A 13,091-nucleotide genomic window follows, 5' to 3' on the forward strand; every position below is an offset into this window, starting at 1 on the left:
TAGTGAAGGTGCCAAGTAGAGCTAACTATTCCTTTAGTAAAATAAAAGAAAAAAATTGAAATGATATATGTCACTTGAAAAGATACTATTCTTAAGAAATTCCCATAGACTCAAGAAGTAAAAGGGAATTTGCAAATATTTCTGATATAAGCTTGAAAGAAAATATGCCAAAGCAGGAAAATGAAATAAATGGGAAAGCTTAATAAACTGGATTATTTACATATAAACAGAAGTTGAAGTCAAAAAATGTAAAATTAAGGAAGCAATAGAAAAGACAAATTATATGTTCACAGTCTTATGGAAGAATGACAATTTCTGGATCCACTTATTAGCCCCAGAAGAGTTTGCCCTTTTATTGCTCCATGAATCTTTTCAGAGCCTCCTTTATGTCTTTATTCCGAAGACTGTAGATGAAGGGGTTCAGCATCGGGGTGACCACAGTGTACATCACTGAGGCTATTGCACTTGAGTGTGAGTTGTGGGCATCAGCAGGGTTAAGGTACACTCCTAGGATTGTACAATAAAATAAGGAGACAACTGAGAGGTGAGATGCACAGGTGGAAAATGCTCTGTGCTTCCCCTGAGCTGATGAGATTCCTCGTATGGAGGAAGCTATCTTAGAGTAAGAGTAAAGTATTCCAGTGAATGGACCACCACTCAGCAGCCCAGCTGCAACATACACCATCACATCATTAAGAAAGGTGTCAGAACAGGCACTTCGGACTACCTGATTGAGTTCACAGAAATAGTTGGGGATCTCTGGGACTCTACAGAAGGACAGCTGCAACATCATTAAGATTTGTATCAAGGAATTCAAGGCACTCATCATCCATGACACTAGAACCAGCAGTCCACAGAGCCAGGGGCTCATGATGACTGTGTAGTGCAGGGGGTGGCAGATGGCCACAAACCGGTCATAGGCCATCACGGTCAGGAGGAAGTCATCCAACCCTGCAAAGAGTAGTAAAAAGTATATCTGGTTGATGCAGCCTTCATAGGTGATAACTTTGCTCTGCATCTTGATATTCCACAGCATCTTTGGGATGGTGGTAGAGATGAAACAGATGTCTGCAAAGGACAGGTTGGAGAGGAAGAAGTACATGGGGGTGTGGAGGCGGGAGTCTGAGCTGACAACCAGGATAATGAGCAGGTTTCCAAACAAAGTGATCAGGTACATGGTGAGGAAAAGCCCAAATATGAGGGGCTGAAGGTCTGATTCATTTGATATTCCAAGAAGAAGAAATTCTGAAATATGTGTATCATTCTCTGGTTCCATGTGGTAGAAGGAATGACCTGGAATTAAATCCCCCAAAATGATATGACCACTTTTCACAAAAATGAGCATTACTGGCATAGTCAAATGATACAATTTATATTTTGCAGTCATGAAATCAATACCTATAATTTTGCTGTGAAATTTGTCCCCTTCAGGGCATTCCCTGTTCCATCTCTGATTACAAATACCTGGTCTTTTGCAGCCATTTCCCCAAGAGGTCAGGTATTGCATACTTTTAATGAGATTTCTGTCAATCCTCTGGGGCTCATAAATTGAGTACTTACCAGCTTCAAGGCAAGGGGTAGAGTGTGCTGAGAGACAAAAGTTCCTATAATTGGATGCTGGAGAAATACTGTTATCAAATATAAAATCATATAACATGTTAAATGGTGACAGGTAAAAAGAAGAAAAAGGGGGCATAAGGGAGAGAGGCTGAGGTATTATTCTTTACCAGGTGTTCAGGTAGGCTGGCAAAGTAGGTAACATTTGAACAGAGATCTCAAGGAAGAGAGGCCTGGTAGAAGGAATGGCCAGTGCAAAGGCCCTGAAGATGACACCTGTTTCAGGCTCCAAAGAAGCCAGTTTCCCAAGGGGAAGATCCAAGAGGGAGGGTGATGAGAGAGGGGGCCAGAGGATGCTAAGGAATGAAGTGACCTTCCTGCTGCTACTCAACCTTAAGGTACTGCTACTGCTGCTGCTGCTAAGTCGCTTCAGTCGTGTCCGACTCTGTGCATCCCCATAGATGGGAGCCCAACAGGCTCCCCCGTCTCTGAAATTCTCCAGGCAAGAGTACTGGAGTGGGTTGCCATTTCCTTCTCCAATGCATGAAAGTGAAAAGTGAAAGTGAAGTCTCTCAGTCGCATCCGACTCTTAGCGACCCCATGGACTGCAGCCTACCAGGCTCCTCCATCCATGGGATTTTCTAGGCAATAGTACTGGATTGGGGTGCCATTGCCTTCTCTGACCTTAAGGTACAGGGAGTCTGTAATTTACAAGTTGTTCTTTGCATGTTATTAATTTTATTTCTAAGGAATCCTGAGCACAAAAACCAATCCACTTTTTGTTTTCATGTTTGGTTGACATTCTGTCATCTGTATTTTCAGGGGAACATTTTGGTGTACACCAGTTCATATACCCTTCCTTTGAGGACTCTCATGGCCTACAACACACACACACACACACACACACACACACACACACACACACACACAGAGCACTGTGGTGGGGCTATTCTTCTCTCTGTAACTTTTATTTAATTCCATGTCTTTTTTTCCTGCTAGACTGTGAGAACCTTGACACATGCAGCAATGTTACACACATTCACCACCTTTTCCCTACCCCACTCTGAGCAGATTTAGTGGGGAACTGTAACTAATTCAATATATATTGCATGGACTTGAAAGAATATGGCCTCACAAAAATTACTGCCAATAAAAGACAATAAGAGACAGAAAAGATGCAGGGGAATACTAGAATAGGCATGGAGAACAAGCAAGAGGAATGTTTTCATGTTCTCAGATTAGGTCCCATTGGGGGTTTAAACTATGGTCTGCAAAAATTAAATAGAATATAATAAATGAAACATACAAAAAGTATCAGAGTGTACCATAACTAGTAAGGATACACACAGAATCATTTATGACCCGCTTTGCTCGTCATATGCATGGTTAGGAACCTGTCTGTGTGTGTATATGTGTGTTTTTCTGTGTTTGTCTATACAGACATGCTAGTGTGCATGTGCAGTTGTGGAGTCACGTCTGATTCTTTGCAATCAACCCAGGATCATGATGTAAAAGGCATATCTTACTTTGGGACTTAGTCAAAAACTCTGGAATCCACTGCAGTAAAGGCAAGAAAATTTTTAAAAGGGCAGTTCCTGCTAATGAGGGGAAATCAGTATGAATAAAGAGCCCAACAGAGGAGCCAGGTTTCAGAGAGAAGAGGCAGCTGTTTGGGCGCTGACGTACCTTAGATTCAAGGGCACACAGACCACTGGACCTTTATTGCTCCACTTGCTTCATCATGTCATCAGTGTCAGGTCCCTGATCTAATTTATAACCCTGTATCTATTCCTATTTATTTGCCACCCCAATTTTCCATATGGTCCAATAGTGAATGAGGTTGGCCTTTCTCTTATTTTTCTCTGTGTAATTCTTCTCTTGGGCTGTAAATTTTTATCTCTCTCTCTCTTTTTCCCTTTCAGGCATATCCAGTAGGCTTCCTTTTGGACACTAGTCCAGGTTCCACTCCTTATACCTCGTGCAAAATTCTCCCCAGCTCATACTCTGTAATATACTGCATTTACCACAATTGTCTGTCTCCATTCTTCAGATGAATTATCACTGAGGATGTTATGTTATTCATGCACTTATTTTATTGTGTTCTGTTTTCTCTATTATAATATCCAAATGGGCAAGAATCTCCTCTGCTTGGTTCACATTTTTGTTTTCATAAATGTGTGCACATATATAGAAAAAAATTGAAAATGAGGTGGGAACAAAACTAGGTTAAATATGGCAGTATCAAAATAAATTAAGTGAAATATAATTAAAGTCTGGCAGGCAGATTCTTTACCACGGTGCCACCTGAAAAGCCACTAATAAAGTACTTATAAATAAATTAGTCAACCAACATACAAACATGTAGGGAACAAGGTATAAGGAAGGTTGAGAAGTGCTTGCAAACAAGACTCTCAACCAGGGATGAACACTGCAAACAAGATGTTCAGCCAGGAATCCTCTGTTTGTTCCCGTGGGAAAAGAACATTTCTTGCACACAAAGATATTTCTCTGATTCCTCAAAAGGAACAGACCCAGGGACAAAACGGATTCTAAGTTGATAAGGAAGTTTTCAAAACAAAGTCTTAGCTGCAGTAAATAAGGTAAAGGTTATCTCACCCCGCGCCTGTGCACTGTATAGTCGCTAAATCATAGTGCTTGGCAACTTGCCCTGTAGATTGTTGTGCAAAGGATATAAAATAAAGCAGCTGTAAGAAGCAAGGAGTTAAAGTAAAAAGATTCAAACCACTCTGCAGTGTTAGTGTTTCATCTCGTCGCTAGCACAAACATGTCCAAGTCTTGGCTCTGAACTAGTCTCCTGAGAATCTCTTGTGACCTTGGGTAAAATTTTTCATCTTCCATTCTCTCTGAATCTTACCTGAAGTATCTGTGATTCCTTAGACCCACCTAGTTAGATTCTTTGAAAGAAAGATCTTGTGTGAAAGTTTGAATTCCTTAAGGATGGTTTATGATGGAGTCTGAAGCTGTGTTCTCAGACAAGACAGCAAGACGAACTAAAGCTCCTTTGCAGATGCAGGACTCCAAAAGCAATGAGCATGTCTCCTCTACTCTGAGGTGGCAGAAGCAGAAGGACTGCAACATGTGAGATATTTATGGATGCCTAGATTTGGTCTTTAGGGACATTTCCCTCTTGTTACTCCATCCTTAAGCATGTGATTTCTCCCAGTGAACTGGTCTAGAGAGAAGTTTCTCTTAACGATTTTCTGTTCCCAAGAGACCAAGTTAGAAGTCAGGTGAATCCTGTTTATACTAACCCTTCTCCACGAACTCTTCTGCCTTCTAGAGTTCCAAACTTCTAGCACTTTATCCCAAGTGTTCCCTTCCACACTGACTTTGGGGTCTTCTGGAAATAAGCCCTATTGTCACATATTTTGGTGACTTGTCTTTCTGGTGCAGGTTCCAAGGGTTGACACATAAAATGTATGGCACTAATCTATCGTCTTTTAGGAAAAAGTGAAGTCGCTCAGTCGTGTCCAGCTCTTCGTGACTCCATGGATTGTAGCCTGCCAGGCTCCTCTGTCCATGGGATTTTCCAGGCAAGAATACTGGAGTGGGTTGCCATTTCTTTCTCCAGGGGATCTTCCTGGTCCAGGGATTGAACCTGGGTCTCCTGCACTGCAGGCAGACTCTTTACCATCTGAGTCACTAGGAAAAGATCCCTGTAAATGTGAAATCCAGCCCACTTATGGGTTACTATGCTGGGGTGGGGTTTTTGAAGAGACCACTTCTCTGCCTCTTCTGCCATGTTGATGTGGTCCTACTATCCTTTGTTGTGAAGCAGATGTTCAGCTGGGGCTTCCCTGATAGCTCAGCTGGTAAAGAATCTGCCTGCAATGCAGGAGACACCAGTTTGATTCCAGGGTCAGGAAGATCCCCTAGGAAAGGGATAAGCTACCCATTCCAGTATTCATGGGCTTCCCTGGTGTTCAGATGGTAAAGAATCTGCTTCCAATGCAGGAGACCTCAGTTTGACCCTGTGTTGAGAAGATCCCGTGGAGGAGGACATGCAACCAACTTCAGTATTCTTGCCTGGAACATTCCCATGGACAGAGAGGCCTGGCAGGTTACAGTCCATGGGGGTCACAAATAGTTGGGCACAACTGAGTGACTAAGCACAGCACAGCAGCACAGATATTCAGCTAGTTTTCAGAGGAAATTAATCCACGTGTAGCTGTAGATTTGGTGTGTCCATGGGTTGCGGTGAGTTTAGGATATTTCTATGCTGCCATCTTGTACTGCCACCCCAACATTTGATATTAGCCAAACAAGACTCATTTAAAGCTTTTGACACCTGAACTATAAAAGCATGTATTTGTTTATTTTAAGCAACTTATTTGGCAGTATTTTACAACAGCAATATGGATCTAATACAGACATTTATTCGATAAAATTGGCTTACAAGAATTGATTTTAAACTTCTCAATTTTTTCATTAGCTGGCCTCGGGTAAGGGCATTTTATGTGGAAAAGTGTACATAGGAAAGAAAATCATTTAAATCACTTTGAAGATCTTCCACCTCATTAGATGATATAGTGAATTCCTCATTACATAATTGTAAATGTTGCTTGGCCAGGATCCTTGTGATATTATGGTAGAAGAGGAATCTATTATACAAGTTGAGGTCAGCTATTGTACTTTAAAATTTTGTGTCTATATTTTTACATTCTTCTGCTTCATGATAATTCAAACGTTCAACTTTTTTTTTGGGGGGGGTCTCTAACAGAAGCAGAAGATATCAAGAAGAGGTGGCAAGAATACACGGAAGAACTGTACAAAAAAGATCTTCACGACCCAGATAATCACGATGGTGTGATCACTCATCTACAGCCAGACATCCTGGAATGTGAAGTCAAGTGGGCCTTAGGAAGCATCACTACGAACAAAGCTAGTGGAGGTGATGGAATTCCAGTTGAGCTGTTTCAAATCCTGAAAGATGATGCTGTGAAAGTGCTGCACTCAATATGCCAGCAAATGTGGAAAACTCAGCAGTGGCCACAGGACTGGAAAAGATCAGTTTTCATTCCAATCCCAAAGAAAGGCAATGCCAAAGAATGCTCAAACTACCGCACAGTTGCACTCATCTCACATGCTAGTAAAGTCATGCTCAAAATTCTCCAATCCATGCTTCAGCAGTACGTGAACTGTGAAATTCCAGATGTTCAAGCTGGTTTTAGTCAAGGCAGAGGAACCAGAGATCAAATTGCCAACATCCGCTGGATCATGGAAAAAGCAAGAGAGTTCCAGAAAAACATCTCTGCTTTATTGACTATGCCAAAGTCTTTGACTGTGTGGATCACAATAAACTGTGGAAAATTCTTAAAGAGATGGGAACACCAGACCACCTGACCTGCCTCTTGAGAAATCTGTATGCAGGCCAGGAAGCAACAGTTAAAACTGGACATGGAACAACAGACTGGTTCCAAATAGGAAAAGGAGTACGTCAAGGCTATATATTGTCACCCTGCTTATTTAACTTATATGCAGGGTACATCATGAGAAACACTGGGCTGGAAGAAGCACAAGCTGGAATCAAGATTGCCAGAAGAAATATCAATAACCTCAGATATGCAGATGACACCACCCTTACGGCAGGAAGTGAAGAGGAACTAAAAAGCCTCTTGATGAAAGTGAAAGAGGAGAGCGAAAAAGTTGGCTTAAAGCTCAACATTCAGAAAACAAAGATTATGGCATCTGGTCCCATCACTTCATGGGAAATAGTGGAAACAGTGTCAGACTTGATTTTGGGGGGCTCCAAAATCACTGTTGATGGTCACTGCAGCCATGAAATTAAAAGACGCTTACTCCTTGGAAGGAAAGTTATGACCAACTTAGATAGTATATTCAAAAGCAGAGACATTACTTTGTGGACTAAGGTCCGTCTAGTCAAGGCTATGGTTTTTCCAGTGGTCATGTATGGATGTGAGAGTTGGACTGTGAAGAAGGCTGAGCACCGAAGAATTGATGCATTTGAACTGTGGTGTTGGAGAAGACTCTTGAGGGTCCCTTGGACTGCAAGGAGATCCAACCAGTCCATTCTGAAGGAGATCAGCCCTGGGATTTCTTTCAAAGGAATGATGTTGAAGCTGAAACTCCAGTACTTTGGCCACCTCATGCGAAGAGTTGACTCATTGAAAAAGACTGTGATGCTGGGAGGGATTGCGGGCAGGAGGAGAAGGGGACGGCAGAGGATGAGATGGCTGGATAGCATCACTGACTCGATGGACTTGAGTCTGAGTGAACTCCAGGATTTGGTTTTGGACAGGGATGCCTGTCGTGCTGCAATTCATGGGGTCGCAAAGAGTCGGACACGACTGAGTGACTGAACTGAACTGAACTGAACTGATAGTGTAGAGACCCAAACAAAACAGGCTCTTTGTTGTGGTGTGGAAGCTTCTCTACTTGCTGTGCATGAACTTGAGAGCAAGCAGTCTCAGTAGTTGTTGCTTGTAGGTTTCTCTAGTTGCAGCATGTGGGCTCTAGTTGTGGTGCATGGGTTTAGTTGTCCCGTGGAATATGGTATCTTACTTCCCTGACTAGGTATTGAACTCATGTTCCCTGCATTGAAAGGCAGATTCTTAACCACCTGATCACCAGGGAACTCCCAAAATGTTCATTGTTTTCATTTCTATTTCTCTCAGGTTTCCTTTTAACATAGAGGAATTCATAATTGTGTCCAAGTGTGTATACGTGTGTGTATGATTTTGTTTATTTGAAGGAAAATATATACAAGCACACAGATAATCAGATATAATATTTATCCTTGTTTTCTTTGGACTTAAAAATGAACTTCTACACCCTTCATTTATTTCTCAGAGCATCCACATGAAGTTTTGTTTAGTATCCCCACAATACCTTCAGCAATATGCAAGCTGAGGCTCAAGGAACTGAAATTTCTCATAATTACGTAGCAAAGCATTTAAAGATATGCTTTAAATTATACTATCAAATTATACAGAAGTGGAAACATGCAATATGCTCATTAATTTTTGTATAACTCCTTTAATTTATCAAATTGTACACTATAAGTATGCAGTTTTTTGTGTTAATTATACTCTGATTATTTAATTAAATTTAAGGAATTCAATGGTGTGTGGCTAAGGGTAGGATGTAAGCATAGGTAGCTGGTTCTCATTTAGCAAAGGTAGGAGAAGAAAGCCAAATATTATTTATGGATGTAGGGACAGTGGAACTAAATTTAAGAAATTTGCATGGTAAACTCATTCTTTTCTGTAAATATATGACTAGTCTTAACAGAACTATAGTAAATTGAAGATAAATTGATTCAAGACAGAAAAGCACTACAGCCTTGCTAACATCATGGATGAACCTTAAAAAAGCAGTATAGAGACTAACAGCTGAAAACACACTCATGAGCTACACAAAGAAATCAGTACAACTCCCCAGCATAAAACTTCATTGGATAGTAAGAATATTATGGTAACCAAATTGACATAGTTGGCTTGTCATGCAGCAACAGCTAACTGATACAATAATCCAAATGAACAGAACTGAGAGTGATTATAATAATATACAGCATTTTATTTTTGACATATGCTCCTATGTTTGAGGAGAACATCCATGGTCATTCCATTACCCAAGCTTATTTCAGGTAACTATAGTAACAAGTGACTATCTTCTAGGAAACTAGGAGAGGTGGACAGACATGCTTGTTGTACAGAAAACCTGGTGACTCTGAATCATATGACTGGGCAGGATGTCAACCTCTCTTGTGGATCATCCTCTGATCATGAGGAACGAAGAGACTCCTTGCCGGGAGCCAGCATGGGGAATCCCACCCATGGCAAAAGTCATGAGGAAGGGGGGCCTGGCAAAAGGCAAAGGCTGAGATCAGGCCTCAGGAGTACCCCTGGATTTTCCTGAGCATCTACCCCCAAAATCAGAGTCTGCCTGCTTTATTGTACTGTGCTTTCCACTCTTCTGACATAACAGGGGGCTATTCCTGACCACCTTTCTCCTGCATATAAAATGAGTGTCTCAGCTCAAATCCCTCTGATGGCTCTCTAACTTGCCTGACAGTTAGAGACTTTTACAACTTGTGATTGTTTACAGCCCCCCAACCATGAGAGGCATGGAGCTTAAAACATCTTAAAGATAGAGAGCCTTTTCTAAAGAGCTAAGAATTATATTGGTGATGGGTTTTCATTGTTGAGTCAATGACTGCTGCCAGGCCTCCATATTTTTATCTTTTAGGCATCTGAAGGATATTAATCAATGTAATTGGATATAGAAAAAAATATAGTAGTTTTGATGTTAGCAACACTAGACTTTTGAGTTAGTGAACTTTCTTTTTGTTATAAATCACAGTACTCCTCTTTCTTTGTTATAAATAGTTGTGTCCTTGCTATATAAGAATGTAACCTTATTTAGTGCTTTCTGAGAGTGGCACCAGACTTTGGAAAGAACAACACTTTTAAGGCAAATAAGTTTTCTGGTTGACAGACCCTTATCAGAAAAGGGCCGTAAAATGCTAATAGGCCTCCTGGCCAGAAGATGATGTACATCACCTAAGACTTGTGTATACAGCTAGGTATGCAGAGAGAGAGCCTGGTCTTGATAAGAGTCAGGGCTGCTGACGCTGCATAACTTTTTATTATCCATTGATCTCTACGTACAACCTAAAGTATAAAAAGCTTTCCCAGACAATAAAGGATGGACCAGTCACTGGAAAGACTGGTTTCCCCCATGTGGTCTTTTCTCCTTTTTTTCTGGCTGAATTCCCATCAGGAACGTGGAGGCTCGCCATGTCTACTTACTTGCCCTGGCTTCTAAGACCCATGTGAGAGGGAGCCCAAGGCTGGGCACCCTCCGCTATTCAAGCGGGTGCTGGTGGCCTACGTAGGTGGTGCAAGTTTCTTGTCTTGAAACTTCATTAGCTTTCCATGTAAACCAGGTTATTCAGTATCTATTCTCCACTAATTTTCCTACTACACTATTCTTTCCTAATCTCTTTATATTTCTAATTAAATAGTCCTTTCCCAGGCACTGACTCTGTCCCTGCTTCGAATTCTCTGGATCCACCAGGTCTGGACCCTGGCAACTCCTGAGTTTGAAAGACATGGGAAATGGATGAATTGATGTTGTTCACTCACCATCTTTGTGTACTTATGACACATTAAGAAAGAGGAGATATTTCATAAAACGACAGAAAGAGTCATGTTAGTAGGTAGCATTAGAAGTTTTCAAGCACAAACAGGACAAAAACAAAGTGACAAAATGTAAAATACAGTAACCAACCCTTCACCACAATTAATAAAATCTCTCACTTACGGGGAGACATCTTATCAGTTCAGTTCAGTTCAGTCGCTCAGTTGCGTCCAACTCTTTGCGACCCCATGAATCGCAGCACGCCAGGCCTCCCTCTCCATCACCAACTCCCAGAGTCTACCCAAACTCACGTCCATCGAGTCAGTAATGCCATTCAGCCATCTCATCCTCTGTCGTCTCCTTCTCCTGCCCCCAATCCCTCCCAGCATCAGGTTCTTTTCCACTGAGTCAACTCTTCTCATGAGGTGTCCAAAGTACTGGAGTTTCAGCCTCAGCATCAGTACTTCCAATAAACACCCAAGACTGGTCTCTTTCAGGATGGACTGGTTGGATCTCCTTGCAGTTCAAGGGACTCTCAAGAGTCTTCTCCAACAACACAGTTGAAAAGAATCAATTCTTCAGTGCTCAGCTTTCTTCACAGTCCAAGTCTCACAGCCATACATGACCACTGGAAAAACTGTAGCCTTGACTAGATGGACCTCTGCTGGCAAGGTAATGTCTCTGCTTTTGAATATGCTATCTAGGTTGGTCATAACTTTCCTTCCAAGGAGTAAGCGTCTTTTAATTTCATGGCTGCAATCACCATCTGCTGTAATTTTGGAGCCCCTTAAAGTCTGATGCTGTTTCCATTGTTTCCCCATCTGTTTCCCATGAAGTGATGGGACCAGATGCCATGATCTTCGTTTTCTGAATGGTGAGCTTTAAGCCAACTTCTTCACTCTTCTCTTTCATTTTCATGAAAAGCCTCTTTAGTTCTTCACTTTCTGCCATAAGGGTGGTGTCATCTGCATATCTGAGGTTATTGATATTTCTCCCGGCAATCTTGATTCCAGCTTGTGCTTCTTCCAGCCCAGTGTTTCTCATGATGTACTCTGCATATAAGTTAAATAAGCAGGGTGACAATATACAGCCTTGATGTACCACTTTTCCTATTTGGAATCAGTCTGTTGCATGTCCACTTCTAACTGTTGCTTCCTGACCTGCATACAGATTTTTCAAGAGGCACGTCAGGTGGTCTGGTATTCTCATCTCTTTCAGAATTTTCCACAGTTTATTGTGATCCACACAGTCAAAGGCTTTGGCATAGTCAATCAAGCAGAAATAGATGTTTTTCTGGAACTCTCTTGCTTTTTCCATGATCCAGCAGATGTTGGCAATTTGATCTCTGATTCCTCTCGCCTTTTCTAAAACTAGCTTGAACATCAGGGAGTTCACGGTTCATGTATTGCTGAAGCCTGGCTTGGAGAATTTTGAGCATGACTTTACTAGCATGTGAGATGAGTGCAACTGTGCGGTAGTTTGAGCATTCTTTGGCATTGCCTTTCTTTGGGATTGGAATGAAAACTGATCTTTTCCAGTCCTGTGGCCACTGCTGAGTTTTCCACATTTGCTGGCATATTGAGTGCAGCACTTTCACACCATGATCATTTAAGATTTGAAATAGCTCAACTGGAATTCCATCACCTCCACTGGCTTTGTTCGTAGTGATGCTTTCTAAGGCCCACTTGACTTCACATTCCAGGATGTCTGATTATCTTGGTTGTGAAGGTCTTTTTTGTACAGTTCTTCTGTGTATTCTTGCCACCTCTTCTTAATATCTCTGCTTCTGTTAGTCCATACCATTTATGTCCTTTATCGAGCCCATCTTTGCATGAAATGTTCCCTTGGTATCTCTAATTTTCTCAAAGAGATCGCTAGTCTTTCCCATTCTATTGTTTTCCTCTATTTCTTTACATTGATCACCGAGGAAGGCTTTCTTATCTCTCCTCACTATTCTTTGGAACTCTCCATTCAGATGGGAATATCTTTCCTTTTCTCCTTTGCTTTTCACTTCTCTTCTTTTCACAGCTATTTTTAAGGCCTCCTTAGACAGCCATTTTGCTTTTTTTGCATTTCCTTTCCATGGGGATGGTCTTGATCCCTGTCTCCTGTACAATGTCATGAACCTACATCCATAGTTTATCAGGGATTCTATCAGATCTAGTCCCTTAAATGTATTTCTCACTTCCACTGTATAAGGCTTTAATAAATAGATGTACAGCATGAAAAAGAAACATCGTGCATAGTCACTAAATGTGTGACTTGACATTTTGCTTCCTCATGGGTCATCTTGATGCTAAGATCATATCAGCTCAACTTATTCCAATTTGTCTTTCCATGTAGATTTCAACTGGAAGACACGTATTTGATAATCAATTATTTGGCCAGTGACTGTGATAAGCATTTTGACA

At 41.3% G+C, this 13,091-nt stretch overlaps 1 protein-coding gene across 1 annotated transcript; it reads right to left on the reverse strand.

Annotated features, from left to right (window-relative positions):
* Positions 1-352: 352 nt before the first annotated feature.
* On the reverse strand, positions 353-1,276 carry LOC138086519 (olfactory receptor 7A17-like). Its single transcript, XM_068981344.1, has one exon. The coding sequence runs from the start codon at positions 1,274-1,276 to the stop codon at positions 353-355; it is 924 nt and encodes a 307-aa protein (XP_068837445.1).
* Positions 1,277-13,091: the final 11,815 nt, after the last annotated feature.

This window comes from Capricornis sumatraensis, chromosome 9 (assembly GCF_032405125.1).
Source record: "Capricornis sumatraensis isolate serow.1 chromosome 9, serow.2, whole genome shotgun sequence".
NCBI lineage: Eukaryota > Metazoa > Chordata > Mammalia > Artiodactyla > Bovidae > Capricornis > Capricornis sumatraensis.